This window comes from Gymnoscopelus braueri, assembly GCF_963280865.1.
Source record: "Gymnoscopelus braueri genome assembly, chromosome: 4".
Taxonomy (NCBI): Eukaryota; Metazoa; Chordata; class Actinopteri; order Myctophiformes; family Myctophidae; genus Gymnoscopelus; species Gymnoscopelus braueri.
Window position 1 is genome coordinate 19,450,292 of NC_137605.1, and position 22,477 is coordinate 19,472,768.

The window sequence follows — 22,477 nt, forward strand, 5'->3', positions numbered from 1 at the left end:
CGTCCATCACTCAAACTTTTACCCCCAGTGTGAAGGGCTCCATGTCATTAACCACTTGAACCCTATATACTTCGTCATACAACAAATAGGAAAAATAGCTGATGCACAAGCAACATGACGCATTGTGTTGCTATTTTTGTACATTTATTTTTTTTGAAATGTACAAAAGGTTTTCAACTTTTTTGCCTATGACATTCCCAAAACAGCCAAAGTTATTGTCATTAACGAGACTTCAACATGGTGTTTAAAGTAAGTTTTTCCTCAGTGTCAGTAGGAGTTCATCTTTTGCGTTTTGCCCTCGTGCTTGCGTTGCCCCCTACTAATCAGCGCTCCGCTGGCACTGTGCAAAGACAAATCAGCTGTCGACTGAGTTAAGTTCAAATGTTCACTCACACAGTACAGGCTACAGAGTCATGGTTTATGTAGTCACAACTATTTATTTACATTATTATGTGCATAACAAAACTGAAGGAAGGTAACAAAGAGGATTATGTTTGTGTGTGGGTGAAGTTAAGAAAGGGAGGTATAGGGAGCACAGGAATGGTAAAAAAAAAAAAAAAAGTCAACCCCAGGCTTGAGATTTACAATAATGTAGAATCAATTTGCCATCGCTGCCAAAACACTGCAAGAAAGACAAGGAGAGAATGATATCAGTTATTTTACAATGCACACCTGTCACATCAGTAAAGCCTGCTGAATCCTAACCTAAACTGACAGAGAAAGTGGTCAGTCTTCAGTATTATACACAAAAACAGATACACATAGGGGTCTGGCTATGTAGTATTTAAATGGTCTTGAATATTTAGTCCCACAGATAGAGGACAGTGGTTTAGTTTAGCCACTCAGTGTGGTCTGGAGCTTTCTTTTAGCATTTAATGAGCAAGAAATTAGTTTCAAATAGAGCTGCCCCCTTATCGCACCCTCTGCTGGCCAACTATCCACAAGATCACCTAATGTGCTGTGAGGTAAACACAAACTTAGGGATACCGAAACTAAACTGTCTATATTATTCACATACTGTATTTCTCCACTGAATAACTGAGGTGCCCTTACCACTGTGTGGATAATGTGGATCTCCGAATCCACATGGGAACAGCATAGCTCCCATGTGGATCTCAAGAGTTCATGTGGCCAGCCTGTGATGTCTCTATGACGTATGATGCCAAATTTGGGCAATATTTCAGCCTGATCTGAGCCTCATTGACTTCCATTGTAATATTACATTTAAAACAACAAAATGTATGAACATATGTGTGGGGGGGGGGATAGTGGAGGTTCTTCTGTGGCATAATGGCAGTGTGCATACAAAGTTTGGTGCTGATCAGTCCAGTGCTTTGCGAGATTAGCTCTGAACACAAAGGCACACAGACACTCTGATATGCGGCTAGCCACCATTGAAAATAAAGTGATTATTATTGGTGCCCCTCCCTCTTTTTGTTCTGAATAGGGTGGATGGGTACCAGCTAGGGCTGCAGAATTGTGGGTAAAATCAATCGTGATGATTTTATACATGACTAACTTTGCTAATTTCACTTTTACCTCTCCATTTTGGAAATATGAAGCACAAGTGGAGATAAAACACACCGTGTGACCATAACTCTGTCAGAAGCCTGCAGTTGACACCAGGGGTTTCTTTTCTCTTTACAACAGAACTTTGTAACTGACACTACATCTGGTGAGCAATGTCATTAAAGTATGATTTATGCTTTGGTGAGAAAGTGTTATGTGATTTGTCGCTCAACCAAAATAATGTTACTGTATCTTTAATGCATTGCATCACTCTTGGTTGCTAAAGCAACTTGTGGTAAATTCAGAGGCATACTGACACAGAGTCATAGCTTACTATATTCCATCTAAAGAGAAGCAAAGAACTACCAAAAACATAAAAACAATCCACAACTCTAGACAAAGTCATGTAAAAGTAAGTAGCCTTGGGAACCACATGGCCCATAGCTCAGGAGCCTATCTCCTGTTTCCTTAGCGTGAGGCAGCTTGATATCAGATATGTCACAGGGACTTCCTCCCAATCCTCCCGAACCCTTGACGGTTGGTGCCAAGCATTGGGTAACATTACTCTAGTCTTTGATATAACTTGGCCGGGGATTGAGCCCACAACCTCCTAACGTGAGGGCGGACTCTAACCATAAGGCCTCTAAGCTGGTTCAGGACAAAGTGACATACTCACTTCAAAAAGGACTCCAACTTCTTGATCAGGTGAGGGAGCGAAGGACTGGTTCACATAAATAAACTGAAAGACAGGAAGAGACTAATTATGTGATTGTGTATAGAATGTACGAATCAACTGATAATTATAATATCTACTTGTGTGTGAGTTTTATTTTTATTATTTTTCTTTGTACAGTTTTGTAGCATGGAGCTACCGTATGGTGTGTCTTGTCAAGCAAACAAATAAATAAATTGTCTCTGTCGGGTGGAAACCTCATATGTAACAGCTACTTTTCGGGATTTAAATCCAAAAATAGCAAAGGTAGCAGATCGCAATCTCAAAACGCGTCGTTTCGTGCCGCGTTTCGAGCTTGCAGATCTGCTACTTTCTATGATTGTGTGACGGTGTGGTATGATCACTTAGGGCATTAATTTACAAAAAAACACAAAAAGTTTAAATATGGAGATAATGGCGGTTTCTGCCCAACAAAATCATGGTTTAGTAGGGTCCGGGATTCGGTGAATTGAGTCCTCACCAGTTGCTCACTGGCATCCAGTTTGAGATATTTAAAGATGAACTGCGACAGAGACTGAACTGTCCTCCCCTTCTCCAACGACCATTTCTTGGTCTTCATGATGGGAGTGTCTCCCACCGCCTTCAACAGCACGTCAACTGAAGAGACAGGAAGAAATGTAAGTATGTTTATCATGTGCACACACAAGCACACACTTATACCGTTGTTTGTTCTTATCCACATTTATTAAAATACTTTATCCAGTATTTTAGTCTTAGGTTTAGAATATACATGATAACACAATCAGAAATTAGACTGAAGACTAATTATGTGCCTTGAATAATAAACTCAGTTGTTGCTAATATGTGTGCTCTGCCTTCATTTATATGCATGTCCAGACCAGGTTTATAAAGGAATCTAGCCATGGTTCACATGACGCTCGTCTGTCATATGACAGTCATGTTTCAGGGCTAAAAGGAATCAGATGTAATACAATAGAAGGATGAAAATCAGCAAACATTAGCCTTTCATGGTTTTGACATAATCAGGCCACATAAGGGTCCGCCTTATTCCAGGAAGTAAGTAGATTCCTGGTAGCTCACTGGCTGCTTAAGGAATGTCTTCCCATACCATTGGCTATAACACTTGTCAATATTGTCTACGTCATCTAGTATGCGGAAGTAGCATATTGCAGCAGTCTTCATAAACAGATCGGAACAGTCTGAATTCTAACGAAACATTCACAGTACATTTATAGTTTCTTACTTTTTTTCTTTTCATCGCTTATGGAGTCGTCCGATGGAGGCTGTGGGGCAGAAGGCTCCTCTTTCTGGGCTTCAGTCGGGGACTCTGCGTCAGACATCTTTATTCTTCACCAACACAACACCCAAACATCAGCTGCTACAGCAGAAGCGCGTACTCGGGTTGCAGATCCGGTCTAGAGCATGCCTACTAATAAAATGTTCCGTTTCCGGTTTGTGCCCTAGTGTTATTGTTCCGACCAAGATACAATAATTTGTTTGGTGCAGTGATGGAAGAAGTACTCATTATCAATACTGCAATGTAGATGTACTCTAAGTAGAAGTCCCGTATTCAAAATGTACTTGAGTAAAAGTACAAAAGTATCGGCACAAAAATATACTTAAAGTACCAAAAGTAAAAGTACTCATTGTGCAGAATGTCCATTTTCACAAGTTCAAAATATATAAAAAATCTTGCCGAAATATACATAGGGCTGAAGTGGTTAGTGTGTAATAATCTAAATCTACAAAGTAACTAGTAACTCAAGTTTTCATATAATTGTAGTGAAGTAAAGTACAATATTGTCCTCTGAGATGTAGTGGGGTAGAAGTAAAAGTATTGAAAATTGTAAATACTGATTAAAATAAAATAAAAACTCAAAATTGTACTTAAGTACAATACTTGAGTAAATGTGTCACTGTCAAGCAGTTTAGCATAATACTTTGTTTGGTGTGTCCATGTTTTATTAAAGTGACTGGCGAGGATGGTGCACTGCCTCTCGATTCTGCATTAGTGTGGGGGAACCCTAGATAATATATACCTAAGGGGGGAACAATAACACTGCTGCACACAGAGTGGGCGGGCGCTAGACCGCACTAGTAGAGCAAACAAGACATACTATTGGTTAAGGCAAATATCAATCACTAAGAAGGTTTTTACCGATTGGTAACCGTTAAACAGATCTTGGGGGAGTGTTTACCGTGGAAGCCAACCACTGGTCGAGCTTGTGAGAGGCAGCGTTGCCATGTCGGTTTATTATAAGCGACTTTGGGCTTGTTTTTCTGTAAAGTTGCTTGTAAAAAATGGTATTTGCGGGTTGCGTTTTTTTGGGCTTGTTTTAAAGTGTACTTGCTTATTTAGGCTTGCCTCCAATTTATTTTTTAATTATTATGTAAACCAGTGGTTCTCAAATATTTTCATTAAAATGTTTTGTGCCAGGGAGCATTTGTGTTGTTAGAATGTTTCGCATTGCGACGCATTGTGAGCTTGTAGATCGGCTATTTTCAAATAGCCGATGCATAGTAGGTTGAAAGTGCTCATGTGGCTATATTTGCTTCTTTTGGGCTTGTTTTCATAGACCTGGTTGCTTATTTCTTTCACACAATCTGGCAACACTGCTTGTGAGAGGTTGTGTGGGGTGGACTGTTGCAGGACTGGTGAGGTACTGTGTAGCTTTGTTGTGTAGTTGTGTACTCTTGACTTTCATAAATAATAATCATGCATTTCAAAAGGTTCAGATTGAGGCACCGACGGACTGTTTGTTTTTGATGTCTGATGTTTTTATTTTGCTTTTTATCTGTAAACGCATAGAAGCTGTCAGTCAATCTGCAACAGCAGTGACAGGAGGACATTCACCTTTTCACCTGCATTCAAGGGTCGTCACATGTTCAGTAGAGATACACTTTCACCTGAAAGCTGAAGTGTCACCCAGTCCTCTCATCAGATCAGACCACCCAGGTGACAGCAAGTAAGTTGGCGTTTCTTGTGATCTTTCAGTCCAGTAATGTCATTTCCAGTTACTGTATATTGCATGTGGCCTACAGTAAATGGGGAAGAAATTACATTTAAAATAACATTTTTAGGTAGATATTAAAACGCAAAAATAATATTGTTTATAGGGCTGGGAAATATATTGATTATATGTACTGTATTTTGTGATATGAAATATCACAATATGGTTTTAATGGCTGCTTTACAGTAAAATGATATGATTCACAGATTTTCTAAACTTACTGTTCTTCTAGCTGTTCTATTATGTTCTATTCTATTATTACCCCGTACCCATTATATACTGTAGGCATTACTGATGATTATTTAACGAAGATCTCAAATATTTTGTGATTGATTGAATACTTTAATAACAAGTTTGTTATTTTCCACAATTATGGCAGAAAACCGAATCATGGCTGACATTACATGTACCTGTAATGAACACCAATGAGAGGTGCTTATATATAAGTGATTGTGTTTGTTCCAGTGGCTGGCATCGGCAGGCTCTCCACTAAAGGCTCAGTGCTGTTGCTATGTGACATGCAGGAGAAGTTCAGACCCAACATCTTCCAGTTCACCAACATAGTCAGCAATGCTGCCAGGTTGCTCCAGGTAAGATGAAACACACGCAAACGCACGCACGCGCGCACACACACACACACACACACACACACACACACACACACACACACACACACACACACACACACACACACACACACACACACACACACACACACACACACACACACACACACACACACACACACACACACACACACACACACACACACACACACACACAGCCATGCACACGCACACACACAGCCATGCACAGACCACACTGAGTAATTCGAACATGTCATATCAGCCATGGAGTATAGGATTACATTTGAGATTTAGTTTGAAAACATTCTCATATTTAACTTTTTCTTTGTTGTAATTTGACTAAATAATTAGATTTTTTACTGAACCGCAACGGCAACATAAAACTCCTTCATGCCCATACTTCTCCCTTGCTTGCTCCTTCTAGGATGACCAGAGATTGTTGTACACCTCTGAAACATCAATGAATTACGGTAAATGTAAACTTTTCTTCTCCACCTACAGGCCAGTCGTGTTTTGGGCATCCCGCCCATTGTAACAGAACAGTACCCTAAAGGCCTGGGCCCCACGGTACCTGAGCTAGGAGCAGGGGACCTGAAGGCCCATGCTAAGACCAGGTTCACCATGATGATAGAGTCTGTGGAGAAGGAGCTGACGGCCCTGGGCAGCCCCAAACAGGCCATCCTGTGTGGAATAGAGGCTCAGGCCTGCATAGCGGTGAGATCCCACCCTCATCTCTTATATCTCGCTGTTATGACATATTTTATGATAAAGTATGAAATAGGGCTTAAAGGGCAAAACCACTTTGTTAGAGGTTTGGGTTGTGTAGTTACCTTGCCATTATGTAACTCCAAAGGTGGACAAGAAATCAAAAATAATTGCTCCATTGATTAGAAATTGATAATTCAAAATATGCTCCTCATTGACTTACATTGTACGCTGAAACAGCTCTCAAAGTCACTCTTTTAGCACGTAAATGGACGCAAACAAAGTTGATTCGGACAATATAGAACCTCACCAAACCCAGTACTGTTTTCTTTTTTTAATAAAAATGTTAGCTTCCTGTTGATTTTGCTATTTTTATTTAGAAGAAAACCCGGACTGGATCCGCGGATCCGGATCTTCAAATAGTAAAATCAACAGGAAGTTGACATAAAAAATAAAAGAAAAACAGTACTGGGTTTGGTGATGTTCTATATTGTCTGAATCAGCTTTGTTTGTGTTAGTTTATGTGCTAAAAGAGTGACTTTGAGAGCTGTTTCACCGTACAATGTAAGTCAATGAGGAGCATATTTTGAATTATCAATTTCTAATCAATGGAGCAATATTTTTGATTTGTTGTCCACCTTTGGAGTTACACCATGGCAAGGTAAATACACAACCCAAACCTCTACCAATGTGGTCTTGCCCTTTAAGAGGTTAATCAGACAATCGTCTATTTGTAGGTGCTTCTCCATTTATTTGATTAATTGGAAAAGTTATCCATAGAATAATGGCGGTGAAAATAACCGATAGATGCAGCCCTAATTTGTAATGTTGGTGATCTGAGAGTTGAACCTTATTTCACAGTTGACCAGGCAGTGGAGAAATGTTTAACTTATAATAAGGTTAGTGTTTGAGTGGTGGAGCAGACGTCCCTCCTCCTGACCTCTGTTCCATTTTCCTTTATTCAGTGCACCACCTTTGACCTGCTGGAGAAGGGAATCGAGGTTCATATTGTGGCCGACGCTGTCTCATCCAGAAGGTATATCAGTCATTCAAATAATTTCTTCTGTACTATAAGTTGTATAAATTAATGTATATTATGCAGGGGATATCTTTTTTTAGACTGTATTAGTACTATAAATAGATAGATAGTGTTGCACCATGTTTTCAGTGGAAAATAAAAGGATACATTTTCAGCAAGTGGCATGCAAAGTATAAATTGGTTGCTAATTAATTTGGAACTAAATAATTATAATACACTTTATTTGTAAAGTGCATTTCAAAGCAAGGTTACAAAGTGCTTTGTAACTCGAGATAAGATAAATAATAAGTAAATGTAATAGAATTAGGGCTGTCACGATTTTACTTGACGATTAATTGTCGCTCAAATAATTGTGATTATTTCTTTTTGGCTTTTAGACTTTGTAAACAAAAGGTGCACTGGGCAGATAAATGACCAATAACTTACATCATTTAATAACTTTATACTTTATATGAATAGTGGAAATAGGTTTTGAGCTTGTAGATCGGCTATTTCCACAGCATCATTTTTCAACATGGAAATGATTATGACCATTATTCAAAAAATTATTGTGATTATCTCAAATAATTGTAATTAGTGGGTTAGGCGATCATGTAATAGTTTTACAGGCCTAAATAGAATTGAGTGGAATCATAACCAGCATGTCATTAGTGTGTGTGTGTGTGTGTGTGTGTGTGTGTGTGTGTGTGTGTGTGTGTGTGTGTGTGTGTGTGTGTGTGTGTGTGTGTGTGTGTGTGTGTGTGTGTGTGTGTGTGTGTGTGTGTGTGTGTGTGTGTGTGTGTGTGTGTGTGTGTGTGTGTGTGTGTGTGTGTGTGTGTGGTGTTCTTCCATGTGTGCAGCCAGACAGATCGTCTGTTCGCCTTGTCCAGGCTGAAGCAGAGTGGAGCGTTCCTCACCACTACAGAGGCTGTGCTGCTGCAGCTGGTTCAAGACGCCAAACACCCCGATTTCAAGGAGGTGCTTACTCTGTTCACACTACCACTGTGTCTCACACTGCTATTTTGGTATTAACTACGGTATATGAACCCCAGCCTCCCTGTTGTGGGGGGCGAACATTCTGCGAAAATAGCTGATATATACAATGGTGTATTTTTATTTTCAGTGTCCACAGGAAGTGAGTATATTTGGTGATATTGATGTATATTATATAAATATTGTATAGGTACATATTGTACCACAATGTAAAAACCTGTTGCTTCCCAGTAAAGATCACACTACCTTGCAAAATAATGTTAAGAATTTTAGCCGTAGTCATGCAAGCATGATTATACCCAGTGGTGTATTGGTCGTTTCACCACGGCATGTGGGCATTATTGTTTTTCACATGCATGCACAGGTACGGTACGGATGTGCACAAGCGTCCACGTGTATGCACGCTAGGGCATCGATTCATGAGCCACAGCCAAGTATCCAAATGGCAACTTTGCATAAAACTAGTAATTTCCTATACAAACATGTTTCCTACTTTAAGGTAAATTTAAATGTGCGCGATGTGAAAAAAATAGGTTAAAATCTTCACCTATACTGACCCAAAACAGGGACGCCAGGTTGAAAGTGGTCACGGTGTCTGTGAAAGCGATATATGTATGAATTGCTTCGTAATGTTGTGTGGTATTAACTCTGTGACAGATCCAGAAGCTGCTGACTCATCCGTCCCCCGACACGGGCCTGCTCTCCCTCTTCAGCTCTCTGTAGTGAGAGACCACCACCACCTCCCAGTCTGTTATTCCATCAGCCATACACAAAGTCAGTCCGTTCCAACACACTGTCTGTACAACTAGAGCAATAAAATGATGCTGCTATTTCAAGTTTTGGTCCCTGTTCTTATTTGATCATTTATTGGCGGTGGCTCCTGAACCTGGCAGTATCATTACTCACAATGCCAGTTAAGGTATAGTCTCTCATGTGGTTAGACCCCACCGCCCTGCGTCATCAATCGCAGCCGCGGCAATGTCTGCATTAGAGGTCAGTATGTCTGGGTTTTACTCAGCTATAAAATGAAAGATTGTGTTTATGTATTAGGTTAGACATGGTTAATGCTGAAATCCATAGTGAATACATTTTTATTTTAACCAATCTGTATGGTAGATTATGTTTATACAATGGTGGTTGGAGGTGATCTACCTCCTCTTCTATAGAAGAGGAGGTAGTTCACTACTGTCCACTACTGGTGGACAAGAGGTATCACATGAATTTCAAAATGCAATATATCCTCTGCCCAAACAGGCTTGCTGTATTAGCTCAGCAGTAGAAATTTTGGACACACGCGGGGGGACCCGGGTTTGAATCATGGGTAGCACATGAAAGTTACGGATTGCAGCTTTAAGTTTAGGCAAAACGTAAAACAAATGGTTTTGTTTAGCCATTAGGTTAGAGATGGTTGAGTGCTAGTGTGGGTTTGGTTTGGATAAGCATCTGAGAGTCTGAGAGGGTAGGAGTTAACAGTTCTATGTGGGTTCGTATCAGGTTGTTTTTCAACCTGTTTCATATTTAAATTCTGGACCGTGTTCCTCTGTATTGCTGGTATGTTGGTTGGTTATGTTTGCAGGCCAGCAGCAGAGAGGGAGGAGGGAGTTTCAGGAACTTCTCCCTCAAGCCGAGCAAGAGGGGTGTGTCCACAACCCCTGGAGGCGGGGGCAGTGGGGGGTGATGTCATAGAAGGGGAGGAGTGGGTGACGTTATGGGACAGGCAGGGAGGGGGCGAGTGAGACAGACAGGGAGAGAGAGAGAGAGAGAGAGAAAAAGGAAGCAGACCTACGATAAGTTTTCCCCATGTTAATCCCAAAGTAAAACAAACTTTGAGAAAGTGAAAGCATAGTAGGAGGCCCGAGGCGTTGCCACACACTGGGAAGCAGACGAATCTGAACGTGGACAAAGACCAGCGAAGGAGAGCAGTTTGGAGTCAACAACCGTGCAACATCTGATGACAACATCAAATATTAACACAGTTTGAGGCCTCGGGCCTGGAGTGAGTGACTTGCAGAGAGGTAAGGCGAACGACTCCCTCTTCCTCAGAAACGATGAGCGCATAGCCTTGCTGTGAATTGACGCACAACCTAGAATATTCAGACACACACACACACACACAAACACTGACACTTTGTGCTAACGTCTTCTCCTGTGAATGGAATGTTTCAAGTGCAGCGCAAAGTCTCTTGAGGGCTGGGGCACACAGGCTTGTAAACAACGCTGGCTGGGGTTACACCAACAGAGCGGCTGTCAGTGTTACATTACAGGCACAAGAGACGGACAGATTAGGGGATCCTGCTATAGAAATTTAACCCTGGGTCTCTACACACAGTGTCCTGAGGAAAGAGACGTGTTGTTGAACTTGTGGTGCCACCTCTGACCTCCCCTAGGCCCCCCACACAGAGAGGACATGTCTTCTGAACTGGACTCCAGTTTGACCAGCATAGACTGGCTGCCACAGCTGGGAATCAGCAGCCTTCGTTCGGGGAAAGAGAGGGGAGGAGGAGGAGGAGGAGGGGTAGAGCGAGACAAGAAGAAGGACAGAGGGAGGGAGAGAGGAGAGTTCCTGCCCTCCGTTCCGGCCCCGTCTCCCTCAAACTCCAAAGGGAAGCCTCCCCACAGCTATGCCACCCTCATCGCCATGGCCATAGCCTCTACCCCTGAGAGGAAGTTGAGCCTGAACGACATCTACACCTGGATCAGCGACACCTTCCCCTACTACAGCCGAGCAGGCCGCGGGTGGAAGGTAGGCTCATCACGCAATGCACGCATGTACAACATTTATTATGAGCAGGTGGGATCTCTTGCAAGCCACTTTGCATAGTATCTAGAAACGGGCTTCAGCGTAGCCATTCAACCTAATTAGAGAATGAGTTCATGACATTCTGTGTGTACTTGTAAATGTTTAAAGTGTGTTGTGTTTTCTCAAAGATAGATATCAGGTTTAAAAACAACTTTGAAGGAGTGAGCAGGTAATGGTTCAGTGTCTTGCTCAAGGACACATTGGCGTTGATAGGCACATATTTGCTGTTGTAGGGATTATAACATAATAATTATGATAATACATTTTAATTAAGGAGCAATTATCAAAGAAAAATGACAAAGTGCTTTACGTAAAACTAAAGAAAAATGAAATCAAACAAACAACACGTGTGCAAAATCGGATTGAACCTGTGGCCCCAGCATTACGGATACCATCCATACCATCAAGCTGCCTTGCTAGCGACCATGTCTGTGTGAGAGCTGCATCTTTATGTAATTCTTAATTCATTCATTTATTCATGTCCCCAACAGAACTCTATCCGACACAACTTGTCGCTCAACAAATGTTTCCGGAAAGTTCCTCGTCCACAGAGTGACCCCGGCAAGGTGAAAAAAAAAAATTTGACCATCATTATGCTGAATTTATCATGCATATACAAATGTCTTGCTATATGCATTTAGAAGCTGACTGGTAAACATAACATGGCGCTGAAAACTAGTTGTATTTGCAGGGTTCCTATTGGACAATGGATGGACCGGCACAGGCCAGTCAAGTGAGGGCCCCCAAACGTCCCTACCCAGAAGACTCGGAGGAAGGACAGAATGTATGTCTTTAAGTTCAATTCACTAACTCATTTAAAATGTTTAAATCTTACTTAACCACATGAACCCTATTCTGGGCCAAACATTCTGTGAAAATAGCAGATCTACAAGCTCACAGACGTGAGCAGCACTACAGCTCAAGTGTGTTGTTTGCCGTAGTGCTGCTCTCATGGCCGGGTCTCCGTTGAAGAAGAGATTTACTGCTGGTCATTAGGACTGTAACTAATGCAGCTATTTAAATGCAATCAAATTTAATTAAATTGAGATGATCAAGTTTGATATATCGTGATGAAAAGCAGAAATGAGTTTAGTTACGGTCCTAAATTTGGAGCTGGTTTCACAGAGTTCATAGACGGCTGTTCCTCTTTGCAACTGTTCAGTTGGATGAAATCACGACATTACATGCCCTATTATGGGCATGTAATAGGGACACTATGGCCCACAATGCATGGGCAATTTTTGGCAAAGAGATTTGGTGTAGAGGGAAAAAAATGGTTTTAAGTGGTGAAATAATAGTTTCTGTCGCCCCGTTTCTCCTTCCATGATTCCTCAGGTGCCAGTGACACACGCAGAGAGAGGCCTTTCTCCCCTACAGTCACATCCAGCGTCTCAGAATGACTCCCAGCCTAGATCATTGTCACTAGGGACCCTCCAACAACATTATGACCCCCAGCCTAGGGCACTGTCACTAGGGACCCTCCAACAACATTATGACCCCCATTCGAGGGCACTGTCACTGGGGGCCCTCCAACAGCAGTCCCTCCATCACGTCTCCCTGTCTCCTCCTCCGTGCAAGGTACACCCTCCGATCTATTTCAATTATTGTGTTCATGTTTTAATGTGTCCTTTATATGTTTTGTTTTGTTTTTTGTGTCCCACCCGTCTGTAAACGTCTGTTACAATTTGTGGGATGATAACTTGGCATCCTCTGCTCTAGAAACGTGTCTGTCTGTCATTCATTCGATTCATTCATTCATTCTGTCTGTCTGTCTGTCTGTCTGTCTGTCTGTCTGTCTGTCTGTCTGTCTGTCTGTCTGTCTGTCTCACTGGACTGATCAGTGCCAAATTTATTTTTGCTGCCAATAGGCCAAGGATGTAGCTCCCTGCATTTTGCATTTAACTTAAATGTTATAATGGAAGTCAATGCAATCAGTTTAGGCTGAAACCTTGCCCAATAATGGAGTTATACATCTTAGATATATCATAGATGACTGGCGTCATAGACTGGCCGCAGGAAGTCAAAGATCTACATGCGAGCCATAATGCCATTATTAGACTCTGTCTCTTTCAATGACAGTTACCACCTCTTACAGGATTAGTCTACTTATATTGTACCATGAGCATTAAATAAGGTACTACATTTTTTTTCTCTAGCCACTATTTCCAGCAAATACCTGTAGCACCAACAACTTATCTAGTCCAAGTCCAACAACTTGTTATTTTGCCAACAAATTTAAGGTTGGTTAAGGCTCTCTAGACGTAGTGGGATGCCCCAAACTAAATGGATTACTCCACCGCATACAAAAAAAACAACGGTAAACTGTTTTGCTAGGTCTGTCTTGTTGCTATGATGACAACCATGCTAAGTACCTGTATGACATTGTCTACAATTACCTTCTATACCACTTGAACCCACATCAACAGTGGAAACCTTTAGTACAGGGACGTGCCTAACCTTGTTGTGTTGTGGGCATGTATTGGGATTTATTCATTACTGCAAAACTCCCCCATATGGGATTTTCAAAAGTTTTTGAAAATGCTTGAAAAAAATAAAATAAATTGACAATAAAAATGACATGGCATCAAAATGGGGATACCAAAAAGCGTATTAATTTAAGGTAGGGTAAGTGATTTTCTTTGGTTAAAATAAGTGTTAAATAGCTCTATATTCTGATAGTACTCATTGCTATGGAGTGTTTGTTCAGTAAAAGGAGTCTCCTTGTCTCTCCAGCTCTTTATAAAACAGAAAATGCATTTTCGTTTCATTTCCAATTTTATCCAATCAGGATAGAGAACTCAATCAGGATATAGATTAAACAAGTGAAATTGGAAGTGATGACACTAAGAAATGAGCAGGCAAAATTGGAACTGGAAAACTATAAAAATGAAGCTTAAAAATGGGTACTTTCTCCTGATTGGCTGAGATTTTGACACCTACCGGAAAATGTATTTTCTGTTTATTAAAGAGCTGGAGAGACAGGGAGACTCCTGTTACTGAACAAACACTCTATAGCAATGATTACTATCAGAATATAGTGCTTTAACCTTTTAACAAAATACTTTTTGTTTTAACCCAAAAATATCACTTACCCTACCTTTAATTTGAATTGAAATGAAACATGTTATAGTTTTTTCATATTTTTTTTCATTTTCCATCCCTTTCCAATTTGCCATTACTGTATTGCATCCTAATTTCATTGATTCTTTCTTTCCTTGTTTCTTGCAACAGAGATCGCCCTACACACCTTACACAGGCCCTGTTATGCCCAGCCCTCATCCCTCCATCAATCCGATCTCTCCCCATCACTCCTCCATCACTTCTCCCCCTCCTCTTCCGCTGCCTGCCACCCGTCATTACCCCATGCCCCAGTCCTCTGTCCCCTCTCTCTCTGTGTCCGTCCCTGCTAATTCAGTGCCCGTGTACGTCCACACTTTCTCCCCTCCTATCAACTCGCTCCCCATGCTTGTTTCCACTGCCTCGGGCCCCCTTCACCCTGTGCCTTCCATCACTGTCGCCCCCCCTCCTCCTCCTCATCTTCCTCCTCAGTCTAGCCTTCCTACGTCTGCTGCTTCTCTCGCTGGTTCGTCCCAGTCCTCCACCGACCCCTCGAACCGTTTCACCTTCGATGAGCTCAACATGCCGGACCTGTACGCCTCCTTCAAATCCTTCTTCAAGACCATGCGAGAGAGGGGGGGCTCACAATGTAAGTGTGTGTGTGTATGCTAATCTTCTTTGGCATTGTGCTCAGTTTGGGACATGCTGGTACCGGTTCAGTCCCGGCCTGATTCAGTTCACCTCTGTTACTGTGTAACTTGATCACCAAGTCTGCAAATCCATACAACATCCGACTCTGAAACCATTTTCCTCCTATAAAACATTTCAGCTTCTTGAAATATGGATATTGCAGTATTGGGTCAATACTGCAATATAGTATACTGTATTTGAATTTACGATATATTGGGGATCCCTAATTTTGATTAAAACTTTGTGTTTTTGTTGCAGCGGATGTGATTCCACTGGGGGCACTGACCAATGACATTACCCCTCTGCACACCCCCACCCTGTTACCCATGTCCCCTCACCCCGCACCTGTCCCCACCCTGTTACCCCTGTCCCCTCACCCGCTCACCTGTCCCAGTACCCCAGCACCACCACCAGGCCCTCCTGAGACAGAGCGCCCTCCTCAGTACAGTGAGTGTCATAGTTATTGACATGTACAGTATGACCTATATTTATTATAACTAGGCTGATGCACCTGTGGTTAGGCTGTGTACCCGTTGAACCCGTTGACAGAGTACTTAGTGTAGTACCTATTATCACAGTACTTGATAGCCGGTCTATTACGTCAATATAATATTATATATATATTTATGACATTAGGGATCACCATGCATGGGCATAAAAGGGGGACAGACAAACAGACAGACAGATACAGAGATCTCCATATACAGGCATTAAATGGGATACAGATAAGACATACACGGAGACAGATAGATACAGAGGGCCCTATCTTTCACCCGGCACATGGGGGTGTGTTGGTCTTAAAATGAGGTGTGGTCTCGTGCGATCACTGCGCCGTAATGCTATTTTCCCCACAGACTTTGCACTCCAAGCTATAAGAAAAAATTGAGCGGTGATGATCTAAAATCAATTATTTTATTACAAAAATGTGTCATAATCGATTACATCGATTAGTACGATTAACTGTTGCACCCCTAGTCGATAAACTACTGTACCTTTCCTGTGCAGCTAATGTGGTAAATGGGGTGATTCTAATTCTGAGCATGTGTGAATGAAAATGAAAAATTTACGAAAATGAGCCATGAAGCACACCGTTGAACTTGGCGTTTGATGTCCGTCCTGTAGCATTACCAGCTGACTGGTTCAGTAACACAGACTCACTGAAGGAGAGCATCCGGATCGCCACCAACCTGGACTGGGCCAACATAGACCTGTCCAGTTACCCAGGTCAGTCACTGTTATGTCATCTCATGTCCCTTTTGGGGTCAGTGTCGTTCCGAAATCACATGAAACCATTTTAAACATATGAACCCTTATTCTGGGAGCACACATTCTGTGAAAATAGCAGAATAGCTCAACACGCGAGCTTGTAGATCGGCTATTTTCTGTGAAATGATTTGGTGTAGTGGGTAAAAAGAAGGGGGCCTAGTATAGTGCCCTGGGGGACCCTGGTCAGCAAAATACAGTAAATGCAATGAATTGAAGCGGTCTAATCTATGTTTTGTATCAATTTAGAGAAATTATAATTACAGTACAGTTTAATAATTCAGATATAACAGTATATAGATAATTATACATATAAAATGCTGTTGACATAGGAATGAACTTAATCATTACCCTACTATCCTTAAACAATTTAGCAAATTTTTGTTTGGTGCAAATGGTGATTATCTCATTTTGAGACTACTTCTGTACTACTTCTTTAGAGGCTATGTGCGTGACATCATCGCACCCAAAAGTTATGAGGGAACGCTACAGAGTGTCAAAAAACAACAGAAAAGTCCCATCTGATTGTATTAAACAACGTTAAACTCACCAACATGGCAGCTGTACGGAAAGCTTGGATTATCCTCTTTCTATCTGCAAAGTTTTTGTTTCATAAAAATCCCCCGTAACGGCAGTGGTCTTACGTTTCTTCTGTTGAGACATTTAGATGGAGTGGTTGGGTAGGACCACTACTGGTTGACAAGTGGTATTGCATGACGGTGAAAGCACTATTTATCCTCTGCCCAAAAGGGCTGCCTGTCCTTTATAGTTCAACAGTAGAAACTTCAGTGCTCTCGCGTGGTGCACTCGGGTTAGAGTCCTGGGTATAGGACATAAATACCATAGATTGCAGCTTTAAGGCAGTCTAGAGCAATTTTGGAATATCCACTGCTCATGTTTGTCACCTATCTGCCTGTTCTGAACGTTTCAATTCTTCTGCTTCAAGACCTGCTGGCGAGCATGCGCCAGGCCGAGTTCTGTGATTGGGCGCTGGAGCCGGCCGTGTTCACCTCCCTCTGTGATTCGCTGAACCGCTTCTTCACTCAGAAGGGTATGATTGGTTCATCCTCCGGGAACAACTCCCCATTGGCCCTCCAGGGACTGGGCATCCATTCCTCAGGTCCCCCTACCCTGGCCAGCCTCACGCACCCCTCACCCCTGGCCTACCCAGCCACCGTCCCCACCTCCAATGGAGCTCAGCAGCCCCTAGGGTTCAGAAGGACCCCGTACCCCCAGGGAGGAGGAGGAGGGCTCCAGAGGCCTCAGATGACACAGCCTGTACACACCACAGGTAGGACCTGCACTACAGTGATTCTCAACCCGGGCCCACTAGTTGGCCTCGAGGATATTGCAAGTGGGCACCCAAATGATTCGTAACCAAATAATTTGTAAAACACAGACTAAAACTGATAATATTAATATATAAAAAAAATATTATGTACAAAGAAATGTCATGCCATTTTTTATTTAAAACCGTGACAATTGAGTTCTCATTGTGATGCAGATAAATAGGAACTTAAAGTATACTACATTGGTTCCACATGGTGCCAGAACACAATCGATTGATCGTTAAAATAAACGTGCTCTGAAAATTTACGCAGCCCCCCCATGTGACCACTTAACACGGCAGCCGATTGGCTGCCGTGTTAAGTGACGAGACAGTGACGAGATGAAAGGAATGCATCAAGTAAAAATCGCTGCAGTTGTGGAACTAAATGCAGGAGCAAGGGTACGATGGTTTAGATATGACGATATATGACACAACTGGAATCATCCTGATTAAATAATACAAGAAAGCAATTGAAAACGTTTTACATAATGAGATTTGTTTGATGTAAACACCTGAGGGGCCGGTGACCACTGTATTGGTGTCCCTGCAAAACATGTTTGCTACTTAGACTAATCAATTTAGAGTTTTTTCGCATCAATTCGTTGAAGTATAAAAAAATTAAACAAATGATTAAAAAATATATATATTCTTGATTTTTCTATTAATTAAAACATAAATAATAATTATAGATAGTTGCAGGCCTAAAATAAATTATTGATTTCCTCAAAAATGTCCTTTCCTCTCCTGTTTTCTCTCCCCTTTCTTGTCAGCTGGGATACCACCCCAGCAGCCCATGACACCCAGACAGCGTCCTCCTCTCAAACACCTGCACAGCAACAGCGAGGAGATCCAGGATGACTTTGACTGGGATTCACTGATTGGCTAACAGCAGCCGAGTGGCGGGCCTACACCAGTGGTTCTCAAACTTTTTAATTTGAAGGACCCCCAGTTTAGAATGCATTAGGCCACGGACCCCCACATTATGGGTCCATTTGGTTCCTAACTATCAATTCTTTAGCTGGGGACTCCCCGGAACCCCCCTCAAGGACCCCTGGGGCTCCCCGGACCCCACTTTGAGAACCACTGACCTACAGTAGTAACCATGTGGGACGTTCCATTCAGGAAGTCGACCGTCCCCACACTGATCCTACCGATCCGCTTTATCAACTAACTTCCGTTTTCTGAGGATCAATCCTCGACTGTAATTTTACCACAGTGAAACTTGATGCAAACTAACTGCCACGTTACACTAAAAGTCAATGCATCAGCTGCCTTGCCGTTGTGCCTTTTGAAGCTCTGCTCTGATGGAGCAGGGATGGTGTCAGCTACACATTATGTATGACTGAATGCTGTAGTAGTAGTATTATTATTTTTGTATTTGAGGGCGAGGTGGTTAAAGGTGCATTTCACCAATGGGGAAAAGAACTTATCTTTTCTGCACATAATCTCACACATACTGTACGGTATGCCTGGAGCTACACACTACCATGTAGCACTGACACTAGGGTTGGGCAATATATCGATATTGTGATATAAGAGATATATCGTCTAGGATATTGGATATTGTTGTGATTTGGCATAAATGTTGTACTTAAATCTTGTTTTATGATTTTAGACATTTATAATATTCTAAAATAGCTATTTTTGAAAAGTATAGAAAAATGTAAAATAAATTTTATATTTTCGTCACAAATTCACAATACGATATTATCGTCACAATATCAAGGTATTTGGCCAAAAATATTGTGATAATTTTGTCCATATCGCCCAGCCTTAACTGACACATTTGCATTGAAAGTCAATCAGTTGAATTTGGACACTGCTGTGATAAATACAACTCAGTGAAATGTCAACACTAAACACAATGCCACCGCTCAGAACCATGTAAAGAGAGTTGCTACATTAATAAAAAAAAGAAATGGCAGATCATGGAGCCTTTCAATAGTTCCCGGAAGTTTGCAGCAAACACTAGCACCACAGTAGTATATATTGCAGAATAGATAGTTTGTGATGCACTTTTAATAAGGCCTTACAGTATGTGCCACAAAGCACAAGGTGGATAGGTAATACCAGATGCACTTTTAAAATGTAACACGTTTAAAGAAATCAGATTGTATATAATCATCACATCTGAATCAATTTAAGTGAGACTATCTGAGATCTACTGTACTTAAATCACATGATCATCAAGCATTTTGGACTTTTGTTGTCACAACTCTCTTTACATGGCTCTGGGCCCAAAGAGGGATACTGTTCTGTATGGGGTCATTTTAGTCATTAGGTGCAATATGTCAACGCATTATATCCAACTACAGACGGAACAGAAAATCTCTTTTGGAGAATCACTGAGAGCAGTGAAGTACAGTTCACACGTGTTATGGGTGAAATGCTCCATTAAAAGCATGTTTTAAGCATCTTCGGTCGAAATCTGTTTGCTGTAGTGTTAATTTTTTGTCATTTGTAGTGTTAAATCTTTGTTTATGCTCATTCTCTTTGGTTAGCGGGGAAGGGGGCAGATGTTCAGTTGATTTATACAACACTGCTCATGTTCACCAGAGACAATAAACTGTACAAAAATTTGTTTGGTTCTTTGGTCTTCCTCTGAGGTTCTGTGAATGTGGTGTTTGATGTTTGTTGGGCTCGACTCATGGGCTTAAGTTGTGCATGGGGGTAGTTTGTGACGTGGACGCAAAAACGACACAACTGAGAAAGCTAAGGGGCCCATGATGATGTCATCAAACCAGAAACGGGCCCAAAACACTATCATGGTCAGTGTGCTGTCTGTATTGTATCATGGTCAGTGTGTCAGTATCATGGTCAGTATGATGTCTGCATCATCAGTATGATGTCTGTATCATGGTCAGTATGTCAGTATCATGATCAGTATGATGTCTGTATTATGGTCAGTGTGATGTCAGTATCATGTCACAAGGCTGACAGAGCCCGACATCCCTGTGACAGGGGGCCTATTTCACGAAAGCAGAATTAGGGGTTAAGCCTGGATTTAACACCTATCCTGGCTTAATTTAGCCAGGATTTGCGATGAATCGGTTTCATGAAAGCTGAATTGTCTTGCCAGATTAGTTTAGCCAGAGCACCCTGGATAAGTTTATCCATGACTCGATTTCACGAAAGAAAATGTACGCAATCCTACCTTAGTTACCATGGTAGGACCAGGCTAACAGCCAAGCTTACTTAATCCAGTGCCTTGTTCTTCAAGTTTTTCTACAGTTAATTCAACACATGTGTTTGTATATGGACTAATTTTAATGACCCTGCATTCAAATAAAATGAAATAAATATAAGCAATAAGATATAATCAATTTAATTATATTACTGAAATAGAGTGTGACCATGAATCATAATTGTTTCACAATGACTCATGTGATATGAAACATTTCAAAGATTCATTTTCACCTTGTGGGCAACTCAACATTAAATTGGCTCTTTTTTCCCAAAAAAAATAAAAAAAATAAAGATTAAATGTATGCTTTGGAAAGTGGTCGGAAATAATGTAATGTAAGTATACATGATTTGAGCATGCACGAATCATCATTATCAATCAGATCTAAAGTTACCCTTCGCCTTCGTGTTTGTCCTAAAAAATTACTGGATATCACAGGTTTTGGAGCAATTTGCAGCATCTGCAGAAATATTGGGCCTTAAATTGAATTTTTAATGAACTATACATGTGTGTGTGGTTTGTTGGTTTGTTGGTCTGAATACATCGATGAGTATTAACTTCGGGGCCTTGAGGCTGGGCAACCTTACTTGCAGAGACGAGAATTGGACCTGTGGCCCAGGGGCCTGTTCCTCGAAAGGTGAATTAAATAAGCCTGGATTTAAGTCAAATCCAGGCTTGACAAAGTCGGGTCCGTATAGCCTGGTTTATTCGGTTCCTGGAACGCCAAGCCAGGCTGAAAAGGAGCGACTTTGTCGAGCTAGGTCTTGTCAAGCCAGGCTGTGTCGAGCCAGGATAATGAAGCCAGGCTTCACTTATTTCTATAAAAGACCATGAAAGTCGATAGCAGAATCCTTGAACTTGACCAATCATGGAGCCCAAAACCAGAGCGGCGTTCTTCTCTGTGGCTGAACAGCAGCACTGCAGCAGCTCATGGAATCTTACAAGGAAGTAACATTTATAATAAGCAAGAAAGGAAACACGGCCGCAATAAATATAGATCCAGGGAGAAAGCGTGGCAAAGTATTGCCGACAAATTAAATGCACAAGTTGTCCAAAAATATGCAATTAATTTATATACAAATCCATAAATATATAATTCAGTTAGGTTTAAACATAAGGAGTTTAAGTGAATGTTGGAATTATAATTATAAACACTTAGAATAATTTTCTAATTTCAAATTTCTAAAATCGAAGATCTACAAGGGAAAAGCTTGCCTTTTGGCGGCCGGGGGTCCACGGTCCACGGGGGTCAACGGGGGTCCGGGAGTACACGGGGGGCCGGGCCCCCCGTGTACTCCCGGACCCCCGTTGACCCCCAACAGAGGTCTGGGGTATACGGGGGTCCACGGGGGCGGGGGTCCACAGGGGTCCGGAGGTCCATGGGGGTCCGGAGGTCCATGGGGGTCCGGGCGTCCATGGGGGTCCGGGGGTCCACGGGGGTCCGGAGGTCCATGGGGGTCCGGGGGTCCACGGGGGTCCGGAGGTACACAGGGGGCCGGGGGTACACGGGGGTCCACGGGGGCGGGGGTCCATGGGGGGCCGGGGACCCCCGGCCGCCATAAGACAAAAACATTTCGGGCTTGTAGATCTTTGATTTTCGCATAAGAATTGAATAAGTGTAGAAAAACTCATTGGT

At 41.9% G+C, this 22,477-nt stretch overlaps 3 protein-coding genes across 4 annotated transcripts; 2 read left to right on the forward strand and 1 right to left on the reverse strand.

Annotated features, from left to right (window-relative positions):
* Nucleotides 1–292: 292 nt before the first annotated feature.
* atg12 (ATG12 autophagy related 12 homolog) lies at nt 293–3,597 on the reverse strand. The gene is made up of 4 exons (XM_080427529.1): nt 3,447–3,597; nt 2,703–2,839; nt 2,186–2,248; nt 293–622 (listed from the first exon to the last, which is right to left on the reverse strand). The coding sequence occupies exons 1-4, from the start codon at nt 3,541–3,543 to the stop codon at nt 563–565; spliced, it is 357 nt and encodes a 118-aa protein (XP_080283655.1). The 5' UTR covers nt 3,544–3,597; the 3' UTR covers nt 293–562.
* Nucleotides 3,598–4,786: 1,189 nt separating this feature from the next.
* isoc2 (isochorismatase domain containing 2) lies at nt 4,787–9,353 on the forward strand. 2 transcript variants are annotated; one of them, XM_080427523.1, is made up of 7 exons: nt 4,787–4,858; nt 5,013–5,169; nt 5,680–5,804; nt 6,303–6,515; nt 7,472–7,542; nt 8,385–8,502; nt 9,175–9,353. In XM_080427523.1, coding segments are annotated over exons 2-7 (594 nt in total). In that variant the 5' UTR covers nt 4,787–4,858; nt 5,013–5,168; the 3' UTR covers nt 9,241–9,353. The 2 variants fall into 2 exon arrangements, with proteins under 2 accessions (XP_080283649.1, XP_080283648.1); XM_080427522.1 differs by having other exon boundaries at nt 4,812–4,863.
* A 916-nt stretch (nt 9,354–10,269) lies between these two features.
* On the forward strand, nt 10,270–20,237 carry foxj2 (forkhead box J2). Its single transcript, XM_080427493.1, has 10 exons — nt 10,270–10,532; nt 10,905–11,260; nt 11,809–11,883; nt 12,009–12,101; nt 12,653–12,895; nt 14,549–15,023; nt 15,323–15,511; nt 16,187–16,288; nt 17,274–17,618; nt 18,428–20,237. Exons 2-10 carry the CDS (start codon nt 10,925–10,927, stop codon nt 18,541–18,543), a joined length of 1,974 nt encoding a protein of 657 aa, XP_080283619.1. The 5' UTR covers nt 10,270–10,532; nt 10,905–10,924; the 3' UTR covers nt 18,544–20,237.
* The last annotated feature ends 2,240 nt before the right edge of the window (nt 20,238–22,477 follow it).

Excerpts from the sequence above, each read along its gene's own strand:
- atg12 (XM_080427529.1), bottom strand. The coding sequence starts at position 3,543 with ATGTCTGACGCAGAGTCCCCGACTGAAGCCCAGAAAGAGGAGCCTTCT. Across the intron at positions 2,840-3,446 it reads AAGCGATGAAAAGAAAAAAA|TTGACGTGCTGTTGAAGGCG; the intron begins GTAAGAAACTAT and ends CTGTCTCTTCAG. Across the intron at positions 623-2,185 it reads AAGTTGGAGTCCTTTTTGAA|TGTTTTGGCAGCGATGGCAA; the intron begins GTGAGTATGTCA and ends TCTTTCTTGCAG.
- isoc2 (XM_080427523.1), top strand. Across the intron at positions 5,805-6,302 it reads ATGCTGCCAGGTTGCTCCAG|GCCAGTCGTGTTTTGGGCAT; the intron begins GTAAGATGAAAC and ends CTCCACCTACAG. Across the intron at positions 8,503-9,174 it reads AACACCCCGATTTCAAGGAG|ATCCAGAAGCTGCTGACTCA; the intron begins GTGCTTACTCTG and ends ACTCTGTGACAG.
- foxj2 (XM_080427493.1), top strand. The coding sequence starts at position 10,925 with ATGTCTTCTGAACTGGACTCCAGTTTGACCAGCATAGACTGGCTGCCA. Across the intron at positions 11,261-11,808 it reads GAGCAGGCCGCGGGTGGAAG|AACTCTATCCGACACAACTT; the intron begins GTAGGCTCATCA and ends TGTCCCCAACAG. Across the intron at positions 12,102-12,652 it reads ACTCGGAGGAAGGACAGAAT|GTGCCAGTGACACACGCAGA; the intron begins GTATGTCTTTAA and ends ATGATTCCTCAG.